This window comes from Tetrao urogallus (assembly GCF_951394365.1).
Source record: "Tetrao urogallus genome assembly, chromosome: 7".
Taxonomy (NCBI): Eukaryota; Metazoa; Chordata; class Aves; order Galliformes; family Phasianidae; genus Tetrao; species Tetrao urogallus.
The window spans coordinates 23946028-23961175 of NC_136820.1; the positions used below are offsets into that span (position 1 = coordinate 23946028).

The 15148-nt window shown below is 35.6% G+C and overlaps 1 protein-coding gene across 1 annotated transcript in view; it reads left to right on the plus strand.

Annotated features, from left to right (window-relative positions):
* The window catches only part of MEOX2 (mesenchyme homeobox 2), a gene marked incomplete at both ends in the record, with an annotated part of 51480 nt that extends 50905 nt beyond the window's left edge, over positions 1-575 (plus strand). The window contains one exon of the mRNA XM_079538055.1: positions 351-575. Coding sequence (XP_079394181.1) covers positions 351-575 — 225 coding nt within the window. The remainder of the gene's footprint in view (positions 1-350) is intronic.
* Positions 576-15148: the final 14573 nt, after the last annotated feature.

The window sequence follows — 15148 nt, forward strand, 5'->3', positions numbered from 1 at the left end:
CTCTGTTTCTTTATCTGTGGAATGGCATTAATGCATTTTTCAAGAGCATGTTGAATTTCCAGTGTTTTCTAAAGGGCTTTGAGGTCTTCCCATTGAGGGCATGACAGCAGTGATGCATATTGCAGCTGGGCCCGCAGCCTTCTTGCTGTAACTTTTTTCCATCCCCTGCAGTCATTCTCCTCACATCCCCAGGGCTCTCATCCCCTCCCAGACTTGATCTCCTGCAGTTCAGGGAGTCCTTGAGGCACTTTTAACCAAAAAGACAGGGCTATTCTACAGCTAGGAAGATGATTATCAAACTTCAGTGACTCCATCTCTATTTTCTTGTTTTTTTTCTTTCTTCCACAAAGGTAAAAGTTTGGTTCCAGAACAGACGGATGAAGTGGAAGCGGGTAAAAGGAGGCCAGCAAGGGGCAGCAGCCCGTGAAAAGGAACTGGTGAATGTGAAAAAAGGCACGCTGCTCCCCTCCGAGCTCTCTGGCATTGGGGCAGCTGGTCTCCAGCACACAGGGGACTCACTAGCGAATGATGACAGCCATGACAGCGATCACAGCTCTGAGCACGCACACTTATGATACACAGAGAGTGTCCCAGCTCCGTTCTCAGGAAAGATGCTTTGCTGGCAAGCCTTACACAGGCATCGTTTACGTATGCAAGTGACTCTGGCAATGATTTTTAAAGTTGTTATGGAAGATTCAGGCTTATTGTGTCTGTTTTTCTTGATTTTTAGATGGTTTACAGTAAGTGCCATGTCTTAAAGGTGCCTCAAGAGTGGAGAAGTGGAACTTTGAACATTCCAGATTTGTTTGTCATGTTTATGACAGCGGGCAGGTATTTTTGCTTTAGCTTGCACTGAAAATTACATTGCTCTCAACAGACGTTATATTCTGAAAACCACAGTGCCACAAAATCACTATCTAGTGGATAAGAAATGTATTTTAACTCTGTATATATTTACCTTACAGCATTTTCCTGTCTTCACTAATTTTAGCAATGCATTCATATTAGCTGATGGCAATAGTCACTCATGACAATAAATGGCTTTTTGTCTCTTTATTTTTGTTTTGTTTCGCCAAAGACATACAATACATGCAGATACTTTTGTTCCAGTAGAGAAAGTATCTGCTAGGACAAGTCCTTGTATGACAGACAAAACAAACGTTATGTTGCATTTACTATCAACTGCTGCTAATAGGGTATTATTAAACTTACCTAGCTCCTCAATTCTTCTTATCTTATAACTGCAAAAAATGATTTTTAGGATCATAAGGATAGTCCAGTAACCTGCCAGAAAATTTTCATGCTCAGTGGAAACCCCAGAAAGGATTATTCATTTCTACTTTGTCATCACTGAGTACGTTGATTAATACCGACTCTGCGGAAATGTTGCTTCATCTTCAGTTTAAAAAACAGCAGTAAGCTGAAAGTTATTATCAACTGTTTATGTTGGTAGGAATCAAAATATGAAGGTAACTCAGTATTGTGTCCCGTATGTAAAATCAAGACATATTTTCTGTTATAAGCTTTTGTGTACATACAGGCAAACACCAAAACTCAAAATTTAATGCAAACCATTGATTGTACTTTGTAAAGAAAAATGTTTAATAAATAATCCTTTTTAAATATTTCTCGTCTCTCTACAGTGATTTCACAGGAAACTTAAAAGAGTTGTTTTGTAAAAGTCCTAAGGAACTCTGACTTTTTTGGGTCTTTTAGAACTTCATCTGCGAACAAAACAAAGCTACATTTTCAAATTTAGGCTTTTAATCCTAGATAAACTTTCTACCTTCATCCATTTGGGAAACTCTTTCCTTCAGCAGGAAAAAGGCATCTAGAGGCTACTGATGTCTTTGGCCAAAAACAACAAGAGTCTGTTCAACCATTTTTCCAGATCTAGAGTGAATATAAAGGGTTATTTTGTTGGACATTGTTGAAATGGATTAAAATGAATAAACATCAGGAAAGGGATGCACACTTATGACATAATTTTTATGATAGTGCTGTTCAAGAGAAAGATACTAAAATACCTCCAAAAATGTAAGGGATTAATTCAAGTGTGTTCAGCAAAGAAGGTGCAGAGTGTAAGAAGGAGCAAGTGGGAAATATGCATGTCTTTGAGAGTATTCACTGAAGCTCTGCTATCAGTGGAGTAATAGGGCATCATATAAGTTAAATGCAATCAAGAGATCTGAGTCTGTTTTCTAAATCCTTTCCACTGTAGATTTGATCTTTCTTGCAGGTTAATTGTTGTCATGATCCCTTTAGTTTAAAATATCCAAACAGTAGGTAATTCATGTCTTTAAAGACTTTAAAGAGTACTTTATTGATTCCAGGAGTTGAAGGGTTTTGCTATTTGTTTCTCAGTTCTTTTTCAAATGCCTTTTTCATACAAAATTACTAAGTGTGTGAGGAGGATAGAGAAGTAATCCAACAGCTTGCAAATACTTGATATTTTTCATTTTGATGACTAAATGGGAAAGTTTTTGAGTGATGATGGTGATTATCAAAATAGGAAATAAAAAGTGACCCGGACTAATACTTCTTATTCTAGGCTAGTTTTACTCCCTGCTAAAATAAATATACCTGAATTTTAGAATGAAAAAAACTTAATTAAAAAATTAAAACAAACCACCTTGAATTTTCAGATACTACCTTCTTATAAAAACAAAGACTTTTAGTCAAATTTTAGGTGACCCATTTTGCTACTTAAGATGTAAGAGAGTATTATTATCTTTCAAATACTATCATTGCCAAAATGCCTTTTTGAGCACACAAAATTGATTACTGCCTTTTATACACTTTAAGACTGAACTTGAAAAGGCTTCTGCCAAGTTTGAGATGACACTTCACAGTACAAATGGAAATAGCTTATTTACATTACTTGAAATGCACCAGCGATGTCTTCCTAGCCCAAGGCATTTTGAGAGATGTATTATTGTGTGATTTGATTGCAATACTTGCCAATATGTGTGATGGTGGCAATCATGAGCTGTAATAATCTCACTACAAGGTAGAATATTTTCCATTTGAGGATTGTCTTTTTCCATTTTCCTTGTTTAGCTGAATCTCTACAGATATGAGGGACAAGGAGAGAAACATGCAGATGAATGTAAATTGCTTGGAGAATTTTTATATAATTTTATTTAAGTAAATCTTTAAACAAAGCACCAAATCATGTAACTTTACACTGGAGTATGAGTGTGGGAAGATTAGCAAAATTGATTGTCTTCCATATTTTAAAAGGAGATAAGACTTTGAATGTGGCCAAAAAACACTGACTGGATGTAGCAACGTTTGCTGGCTTCAAACAACTGTTTTGTGGTTAGACCACTGCAAAGCGAAATATGGTGCAGAGATCCCACATTGGCAGAAGTTGAAGCTACAAATTCTAAGCACAGTGAGCTTCCTACTATGATCTTGAATGAATTTACTTACAAGCACAGCCCCATGGAAATCCAGACGCATCTTCCACTAGCTCATGCTCAAGCCGTGTACAGCAGCAGTGAACCCTCTGCTCATTAACAGTGCTTTTTGGGTGAGCAATTCTACTCAAAACTCATCAGTGCAGATGGTATTATGGCTTCTTCTGAACATACGAATTACTCAAAAACTAGCTTATGGAATCAACAAAGTGATGCAGCATATTATGAATTGTATCAAAGTTTTAGCATAAGTTGTTCCTGAAAACAATTTTGATGGCTTCTGAACTATAACTTAAAGTTTTGTTTTATACTCTGGGTTTTTTATCTGCTTGCTGATTAACAAAGGATTCTTTCACCAATCCAGCCATACAGTATGGCTAAGAGTATACCACTTGACAGATGGGCACAGACAACCCCTGATATTGTGATTTGCAATTTGCAGGCACTTGATAGAATGAAGTTTGATGAAACTTCATTTAGTTTACTTATTTTCATCAGTTTCTGTTATTAAATAGTGACTGATCTGTTTTATGTCTAATCATTGATGAACCCTTCTTCTAAGGACTTGTAACATATTTTATCTGCCCAGAGATCATCTTTCTTTGATGCTCAAAATATCGTTGAATCAGAGATAGAATCTGAATACACGGATAATCTAACTGACTGTAGGACAGGAGTGATCTCTGACAGTTTTTCAACATGATAAATGATTGGAATTAATTTCTTTCTACTGTCTTTGAGGTACAAGACTACATAGTATTTGCAGGGTTTCCTTTTCTTCCCTCATGGCTGTCGACTTTTTATTTTGTCTTGTTAATTGTGCCTTCATGTTTTTCAGATTTATTTTGGCAATGGTTGTTCAAGAGGTGTGGTTAAAACAAAACCATTGCAAACTAACTGGACTTACTTAATTACTTATTCAAAGCAGTTTGAATATATTTTCTAAACTTCTTTCCATTGGATCAAAATTAGCAAAAATGGAATGTAAGGAGAGGCTCTATATGTCTTTCCACCAAATGCAAGATTTGAAGCTAGTTTCCTGGTTTCTTAAATGAAGACTGCTGCGATGTTATTTGCACTAATGAACGAAAATAAAATAGCATTAGGACATGTGCTCTTAGTTGGTATGAGAAAACAAAGTTATATAAGTTAGGGACAAAAAGTCAGCTTGAGCCTTTGTTTAAAATTTCCTGGCTTCAGTTAGTTTATGTCTCTTGGGTGAGCCTGTATTTAATAGGGTACATGCAGTATTTAAGATTCAAGAAATTTTAGAGCAATGTTTAACCAATAATGTACTATAATTTAATATCACTCAGTGTGTGTGTACTGAAAGGAAGAATTCTGTACACAACCTGATGTCTATATTCATTCAAAAAAGGCAGTGTACCTGATATAGCCTGTAATAACTGGCATATGGCCTCACTGTTGTTGCACACTATTACCTCATATTAATAAGAATTTACTAGACCTCATGTGCTTTTATGTATTTCTATCCATTTTAATTTAGATCCCATAGTTTTTTGACATCATTTACAGCTGAAAGGTACAGTATGTGAATCAATTTCCATATAGTTTAAGGTCTATAGCTGTTATTCAGGGCCTCCATGTGGTGTAACAAGAGGCTATCACAGTCATTTGTATAAAATGCAAATGTATTAGAGGTTTCTGATTTCACAATTTTTTCTTACTTCTTCCCAAGTGCTTGAAGACTTATTCATCTTTGTTGTCTTTTTCTTGGCATCTGAACTGTCACAACTCCTGTCTGCAGAACTTGCTTGATACATTGATTACATTCAGTTGATAAAAACTTATCTCAGCAGTAAACTTGCTTTGTATCAACAACTAGAAAAGAACCCAAGAAGAACTGTGAATGAAGAGCTCATTAAATAATAATCATAGTTGGGAAAAATCATAGTTCCTTTATTTTTCAGTGCTTTTATGTAGACAGACTCTGTCTACATAAAGAGTTTTTAAAGAAAGGTATGTTTTAAAGTACTTTTATTGAATAAATGATGGTGAACTCAAGAAATTTGTACTGGTCACTTGTGTCATGGACCCAGCAAACCTTTTGATTTATTACCACTTTGGTTTGCACTGTGGACACTTTTCTGCTCTTTTTTTTTGGTCTTATTTGGTCCTTGAGTGATTACTATCATAATCTCTTCCAACCCTCAAGACCCTGAGTCCTTTTGTCAACAGATGATTCACAATAAAGAGTAAATGCATGGTTCTTCAAACCACAAATAAAAAGTATGATTGCGATAGGATATAAGAATATGAATAAGAACATTAAACAATAGTAAAAATAGTATTCTATTCAGACCATTAATTGAGTTCTGTTGTTTCCATAAATGGTTTTGTTTTTTTGTACAGAAATATCATTATTTTATTCATTTTTATTTATTATGTATATTTCTATTAAGGTTATATATTTGAATTTAATTATTTAGTTGTTATATCAAACAAAATAATAAAAAAAAAATTTGTTTTCTCTCAAAAGAAGGACAAAATACTTTATTGCTGATTGGATTTTATCTGCAAATTTTGAAAATTTATCATCCAATATAAGAAAATTTGAAAAAGATTATTTTATATTCATGAACAACAAATTTCAGATTTGCTCATCCTTTAAGTAAACATCACAGTAATTGATTTCCTTAAGAATTTTCTTGTCATATATGAAAATATTATGGCTTCATGTTGTTAATGTCCCCTTGTTTGAATTATCTCATCTGTAAAACTATCTGAAGGAATGAAAGTGGTAAATATGTATATAAGTGATATAGTACTTAGGGACATATTCTCATCTTTAGCGTTACAATGACTATATAGCCACTGTGTATGTTTCTTACGTCTGCAGGGTTTTTAGAAATATGCTTGTTCTGAATGCTTACTAAATTATTTGCTAAGAAAGTCACATGCACAGCTGAGAAAATACTGAAATGGGCATTTTCCCAAATTAAAAATTTATCTTGAAAAGTACCCTTAGAATATTTTATGCAACCACCACAGAAATGCATTTAGGAGAGTAAAAAGTACTGGGGGCAAAAAAGTTTGGAAGTAAGATACATTATAAATAATTTTATATATGCATTTCTATAATTCTCATGTCCATAATAATTCATTGGAATTGTATAAAAATGCACAATTTTTAGTTCGTAAATTTTACTAAATCTAACATATACCTGGTCCTTTTCTAAAACTAGTATTTATGCATAAGCTATTTGATTCTGACAACTGATTATTATGAAAAGATCTCAGGATTCCATTTATATAGAATATTTTTGCTAAAAAGAAGTATAACTATTCCAAGGAAGCAAAGGACTTCATCTAAGCCCTATAGATGGCAATGGAAAGATTACGATGGATTTCACAGATATTTGGATTTAGCCCAAGGTATACACAAAAGTTCATACAAATCAGAGAGCAGTCCAGGATTAAGACATTAGCCAATAATTTCCAAAGTGACTGTTGACTTTGTGCCTCCGTTATGACACACAGTATCCTGATTTCAACAAAGTTTTGAGTGAAAATTAAGTCCACTTTATAGAAATGTGAGTTGAGAACTTCATATTACTAGCCAGTTAAGAAAATTTTGTTCCTGGTTCTGACAGGAGTTGTATAATATTGGATTTCTATAGCTGGCAAGTCATCACATTACATTATTAAATCATAGTTTTCATAACCAATATAAAAGAAACTTGCAATGCTGCTTTCCTTTGACTATAATTTGTAGCATTAGTAGATAAGAAAAATAAAGCACATTATACAGAGGTAGGTTTGAACAGATGTTTCTAAATGGTTGTGGGGGGGGGAGAGGAGGTAGGGGTGTTGAGGAAGGTAAAACTTTCCTTCCACTCAGATGTCTGTCTTGAATTTCTCACAGTTTTTGCAGACAGTTTGGCTCATTTCCAACATACATCGTTGCCTGTCTGGTATGAAAAATGCCATCTGTGGTGTATGGAAGTTCTTTCTTTAAAAGTGGCCTGCTAATTATTGTTCAGGCAGGTGTTACTAAAGTGAAGTCAGGTGTCAAGCATGATATAACCTTCAAATTGCCTAGAATTGCCTTGTTCTCATGTGTTGCTCTTTCTCAAAAGAGTACAGCAGAACATTTGCAGAGAATTGAAAAGTTGGTTGATACAGGACTGAGATGACTCATGCAGTGGTATACACTGTAGTGATGTTCAAAAAATGAAAGTTAATAGATATAGGTGGGATGAAGTTGCTGCTCCTTCATATTTACAATGTAGTCTTGAAAAATGTTAAAAATCCTGATGCTCTCAGAAATTTCAGACAGGGTAAAAGGTGGTGGAAAGAATTTCCTTCTGTGCTTCATAATAGACTGGGAGGACTGTTTGTTGAAAGGAGAAGAGAAAGATGGCTGTATTTTGTGAATGACACCTGCAAATTCTCACCTATATTCACTCTCCCATACACTCGCACTTTTAAGCTTTTTGAAGATTAACAGGATGATTAATGGGCCAGAATCAACACATGGGGGCTGCAGGCAGGCATGCAATTGATCCAGGAGTCCCAGTTCCCAGGATAAGCACTGCTGCTGCCTCTCATTTACAATAGTTAGTATGCTCCCCTGACTTTCTTACATGACATCAGCCCTCCCAACAGAAGATGAAAACTCACCGCACTGAGCCAGATGTCTCTAGCAGATGAGTGTTTTTAGGAGGTAAGGGATTGCCACTACAAATGCAAGGCTTCCTCTTTCCTATGGAGTTTTCAGAAAGTCTTTTGAATAAACAGCCTTTTTACTCTGTAATCTGGGTGTTCAGAATGAATAACAGTGTTAGCAGTTTAAAAAATGAGGATGAGGAAAATACAGGCACATTTACTCCTTTTGACAGTAAGGCTTTGCACTGTTTGCTCTATCAGTGATGAAAGTAATCAAAATTTTTCTGCAGCCTTACGCAAAACCCTTGACAAAATATTTACAATAAATTGATATGACATTGAGATAAAGTGCAGTCTTTTAAGTAACTGCGTATCTAGCACTGTTGTATTTTTTATCAACCCTGAGACATCTGGATGATTTTGAACTACTAGTTTTCTATCACAAAGAGCAGTTCTACTTTGATAAAGACTTCCTCTTGTGTTTTCAATATAATGCTTAGCCTCTGACTGACTTAGCATACTGTGATTATGAGATGTACACAAAGAACTGGCATGCAGCGCTATTGAGATGATTTCCTTTCTGGCTCAGCCAGATTCCTGTTAAAAGTTATACTGACTCTTAGGAGACTAAGAAAAGAAGAATTAAAGATTCAGCCACAGTGCAAAGATAAGCCTGATGAAGCTGGAGTTAGGATCTACTGAAATTAAAAGCAGACCTTGTACAAATACATTTATTGAAACATACCAAAGACATTTCATTAAACAAATAAAACAATACAAAAACAACAATAAAAAAAACTACTTAGCCCAAATTGAATACCAATCAAAATCTAACTCATTAGATTGAGTTCTTCATGGAATCTGTGGAACAGAAGCTGTCAGGTTTCCATTAGAAAGGAAGGAAAACAAAGCCAAAAACTGCACAGAAATTGTTCCTGTGCTATAACATGTCAAAGGCTAAAATCCATTAAATACCTCATCATATAATGGATTAAATATGGATGAAGACACTAGTTTGTGACTGAGTCCATCCTACAATGGCCTTTCTGAAAGACTTTGTGAATACAGTATTTGATTCTCCAATATAGAGATTTTTTTCTGTTCTGGCAGGAGACTAAATTCTCGTAACAAACACATACAAGAATATTCCACTGCCTCAGACTATCAGAAAATTAGTCCAGTATAGCAAAAGGCTTTCTCACTTTAACAGTCCTTTTGTTTTTCTGGAGATCTGATAGAGTTCTGAGGGTCAAGGTGGATGTAGGCTGCTCACAGATTTTAATAGATAAAGGCTATATTATCATTCAGACATTTAAATCTGCTTCTAAAGAATCATTTTGAAAGTTATAGGCAGCTTTATGAAAACTATAATTCCCCTCTGTCTCTACTTTTGCCTATCACTGCTGTGCAGCTCTCTCTGAGGTGAAGATTTGCAGCTGCTTAACAATTCAAAGAATAACAGAATAAGTAAATGTGAATAATGATGTATCTAACCACAGCCTACAGCTGCACTTCGTGCAATATAACCATGAATGTTATATGAGATATATGAGATATGACGTTGCACATATTAGTAAAGCAATAGTAAATTACTCAGACTAGCAAAAATAAAATAATGCGTAGGCATTATATCTATCTTGCCTGAAAAGAAAAAAAATTTCTCAGTTCCCGCTCTTACATTCTCCAAGATGAAGAAGCATATCTGAAACTGGCATAAAGCATGAGATTCCCTTTTAGAAGCGATTCTGTGACGCGTAGGACAATACAGGTTTTTTATTTTTAAGGACGTTTAAGATCCTTTTGTGCATGTGTGTGTTTGTGAGTTATAAAATCAGGTGAAGGCTTCATGATGTATCTGAGAAATAATTTCTCTGAATTTAATTAACCTTACTCACCAGCACTCTTTGTGGCTCATATCTACTACATCTCTGTCAAACCTATGATCATAAAGTACTCAATCTGTGAGCTTTTAAAAAATATATATTTCTTGTACTGTGGAGAATTCTGATATTTGAAATGATTTCTCATTGTAAATCAGGTTGCAAAGTCATCATAAAAAAAAAAAACCCAAAGCCTTTTACAAAGCAAAATTGAGACTTGTGGACACATATTAAGAATGTGGAGATGTTTCCACCCTATAGCAGTAGCTTTGGTATTTCTCATAGGTGTGAAACAGAAAAACAGCATTAGACTAAATATTAATGTGAGCAGTGGAACAACTGGGAGAATTGTTGCTTAGAATAGTCAAGGAAAATAATGTAACAAGTATTCTTCTCTTCATCTCTCCAAACAAGAGGAAATCTTTCAGCTTCTGAAATGCCAGTTTCTGAAATTGACGTAAGGCCCAAAATGTTTTTATTATGATAATGTCAATTAATTCAAGATGTCTGTGGAGGGAATTCAGGTAGGAATGTGCTTTACTGGAGCTGAACTATTCGATGTGGCAGATATCAACATTTTACACCCTAATTGCATACTTGCTGGTTCAGAATACATACCAAATGTTTCAGTCCAGATTCTAATTCTAGTTACAGTAAAGTAACACTGAAACAAACACAGATCTGCATGTGATCACTGTGTCTAGTTTCTAGCAGAGGGAATCAAAACAAAACAAGCAATAATAGCAAATACAACTAACTAACTAAAAAAAAAATCTTCTTAGAAGCATTTTATTGAAAATTTTTCTTGTTCACTACATAATAGTCAGTGTTTGCTCAAGTTTAACTGTGAAAAAAACTTAAAAAAATATATAAAGGTGAAAAACCATTGAGAGCTCAGCTGGAGACACTGGGCAACAAATTCAAATTCCTTTAGCTTTGTGACAGTGCCTGCATGCCAAAGGTACTCCTGTATTCTATAAGACATGTCAGAGAGCCTAACTTTTATATTAATATTTTTCTCCGAATTCTGCAGAGTTGGTAGAGAAAAGCCTGTGTTTGTTCTTGGTTTCCCTACTTCCCATCTTTCCTCTCACTGTGTTCCATATCCGAAGGTTTTCCTCTCTGTGGTCTGAAACAAAGGATTAACATCACAGAAATGGCTCAAACATGTCAACAGCAGCTTTGCTGACTGAGAACTGTGGTTTTAAACATGACCAATCTGCACCAAACTAGTGAGATTTGTGAGGTCAACATATATTTTTTTAATAGATAAATACAAAATAGCTTACTTTATAAGTATAATTGCTTTATTCAGATGGACTATGCAGATTGTACTGGATTTCATAATCTTTTAAGAATGAGCATGCATTCTCCAGGTAGCTCATGAATCCCTTAAAAATTAGAGGATGATTCATATAAAAATTATGGAGTTGATACTTTGCAAACCTATTTTAGTAGACAAAACTGACCCAGACAGCTGCATGTGAACTCAAGAAAATCTTATTGTTTTTAAATCAATTTTCCACTATTTTATCTCCCAGCATCTTGGAAAAATGCCACAAAACACCCATAAGCACTCACCACCCCCAAAACACTACACGTACAAATTTTACTATTTTGATTAGGCTTTGGCTCAGATATTAAATCAGTAAGAGTTTCATGACAGGTAAACAACTCAGAAAAGAAAACCTTATAGACATCTTGACCACAGCTGCTGTATGAATTACTCTGTACACTGGAAGGATTCCCCAAAACTAAATATCAGGGACTACATTCCATACTTATGACATACAAATTTGAAGACTATTTCATTCCCTGAACATAAAAAGAGATTAGAAACATTTATGAATATATGGAGACCTGAATTTTGGAACTGGAATGAAAGAGAAGGAATTGGCATTTCATAAGTGGATTTTGTAGCAGATAGTCTTTTTTTTTCCCCCCTAAAGTAATGTGCATGAATAAATGAAATTTCTATTTCTATATTGATTTGTATTGATGATACAAAAAACTGATAGAAAGAAAAGAAAAAAAAAGTTTTTGCTATGGTGAATTGTGATATATGTATTATTTGTAATTTGACTGACAGTATTCTAATACTTCATTTTAACTGAATGACTTTGAGTTTTTCTTGCATTTTGTAATACATTAAAAAGTCTCAGGCATAAAATGAGCTTTAAATTTGCAAACTGAAAAGCACTCAAGGATTGAAACACTTTGTCTTTAAGCTTAACATATAGTTCCAGAGCTTATGAATTATGATGGCATTTAATTGTCTCACCATACGATACCCTATCCTGAGATCTTTAGCTACGTATCTGCTCTAGATTTCCAATAGCCTAAAAGCATGGTAATTCTATAGAGTTTGGCCTTCCTTTACTTTCCTTAGTTTTGGTGGGTTTTTTTGGTTTGTTTGTTTTTTTGACAGTACTATTTTTACTGTAGTAGTAATTTGCTGATATTGTTTTATTGTCTTGACCTGGTTTTAACACTTCTTCAGTTTGAATTTCAGATTTACTTGCTTCTACAAAATTCTAGGACCTTTTGGAGCTAACATCTTCAGATCTCATCTGAGAGGGAGATTTAGTTAAAAATGACTTGCAACACCCGTCTTGATTGCTGATTAGGAAAGAACCTGTTTATTTTAGTAGAGGTGCAACTGTCAGTTCTTTTGGTAACTGAGAGGCAGCTAGAGCATAAAGAGTATACTGCAAATGTTTCAGGTGCTACAAGATTGAGTGGTACTGTATGGCATTCCCAGTGAGTGATAAGTGATTTACCTGCAGTACATCAGAAGAATTGGAGCAGGTGGATGCTCTCTGCTTGTAGATTTTGGCTGTGGAGAGCATCTGGTGTTTCTTGAAGGTGAGGGATGTGTTTTGATTGAGGCCCTCAGGCACTGGTTAAAGGAGCAGTAGGAGGAAGTGTTGAGGAAGAAGTGTTAAGAGTGACATGAAGCAATGGATAGGTCTTCCTAGAGACCCTGGAGCAGTGTGAGAACCAGCTGTGGGTTGTAAGGTTGATAGGTGATGAATTCCATGGATGGGGGAGGCTACTACCTTGTGACTTTAGGCAACAGGAGGGAGGTTCCTTTTTGCTGTCATATCTGAATTCATTGCATGGATTCAGTGTCTAAAAGGCAAGGAAAGGGAGTAACCTCTCCTAAGGGAGAGTATGGAGAAAGGTGAGCCAGAGCTGAGAACTAGCCCCTGAGTAGTAGGGGACAGTGGCAGCAGGCTTCCTTCCGTGGGACAATGGGGTGTCCATCTCCCACCAGATTTCCTGGCACTGGAGGACTGTTATCTGCCAGAAGAAATTTTACAAGAAAATAAAAGGTGATTTTCATCTTTAAGTAAGTTGTTTTATTAAAAATTGTTCATTGCACTCAGCACTTGTAATTCATCATAGCTTATTTAAGGGAGTTACTCACCGAAAAGAATCTCTCTCTTGAGCAAGAACTAGGGGATTTGCATGATAGGTAGGAACAGAAACTGTTTGATTTTCCTAAGGGAAGTAACTGATGCCCTGTTTCCAGTGATAAAGAAAAATAGTTATTTAATGCTACATGGCGCTTGAACAACTCAAACTTTAAAATTTCACCCAGTTAATTTCTTAAGTACATCTTCTGCTGACAACTCTCCTGTTTTTGTTCAAAGATATATGTGCATAATCTTTATGATTCTTTAGGACTGTTCTTTACGCTAAAAATGTCAGTGTTTTTACTAGTCTTGCTTGAAAGGTGGTATTTCCCACACTTCAACTCAGAAATAATCCAAATGGCTTGTGCCTGTGCACGTGAAGTGTTAGTGTGTGCCATAATTCCTGTGTTGAGATGTTTCATAATTTGAGATCTATCTGGTGTTGACACACATGCACCTAATTTAAAAACATGAAAGAAATAGCTCTGGTTATACCAAATAATCAGTTATAATCAATTGTCAGATAATACAAAGACCTACTAAAAAAGTTACTATGTGTCTGATCAAATAGTTTTGATGTGGATGATATCTACTCTGGATCTAAGGTTGTGTGCTAAACATAATGCTGATATACCACGTAGGTTACAGCATGCAGCAACTTGACTCTTGGTGTTCCTAATAAAATAAACTAAAAAGATTTTTCAGGAATAAAAGTGTGGGAAATTTCATAGCAGAGCATGCCAAATAAAATCTGGAAACACCCGCAACAGGTGGGCAGGCTGTTCTTCTAAAGTTATTTGATAGGCTTGCCTTGAAGATGGAATTTATTTTTCCAGCAACTCCCATCCCATCCTCTCTCCCACCAAAAAAAACCAAAACATATTTCTTCGCAGAGGGAACAAAAGGTTAAAGTATTTCAAGAGAAGAAAATGCTGGAAAAATATAATAAGGAAAAAACCTTAAAAATTAGATCCTGCGTTGTTCCTCAGGCTTTGGACCCTGATGACTGCTTCTTGACTCATGAGGCAGCTGTGTCTGTATCAGAACTGGCCATGAATTAATCAGATGGTGTGAAGCTGTGCATGGTTTAAAAGTAACTTGTTAGAGGCTGCACAGAGAGAAGCAGCACAAGAAGCCAGGTTTGGGCAATACTGGTTCTGACCTAATTGAGAGTTCACCAGTTACTTACATTTGTAGCTGAACACCTGATGGGCAGGACAAATTAGGAGGCAATCCATGGACAGCTGTGCTGCTCAGCAGCCAGGAAATGAGCCATGTGGATGAACAATCATTTTAGTTAGAACACATGCCTTGAAACATCATTTTACAGAGTTTGGGTATGAGATACTGAGATATATTTGACGTTCTCAAGTTCCCAAGCTTTCCTCAGCAGGACAGAATCTAGACTACCGTGTCTTCCTGATCATCCTTTCCATGTGAATGTCTCCTGACTTCAGTTCATAATAACTGAAGCCAGTTTTGGCTTTTTGTTTTATTGGGCTAATTTTTCTGCTGATTAAGCATTTTGAAATGGCTCGGTTCTGTGTCTAGTGACCACCCCTTCTTACACAAGGGAAGCAGTGAGAGTATACAGCATGCAGCTGGAAGTGGGGGAAAGCTGAAACCACTTAGGCTCCCTTGGGAAACTCTTGTTGCTCAAGAAGGTTAACATGAGTATTTTCTGCTTCTTACTGGCTCCTAAAAATCTAGAGTTTCAGGATGAACTTCCTCTTCTTCCTTGAAGTCAGCACAGCATCTTCACTAAAGAGTTTTCTACCTCTGTTTCCTTATTATTTTG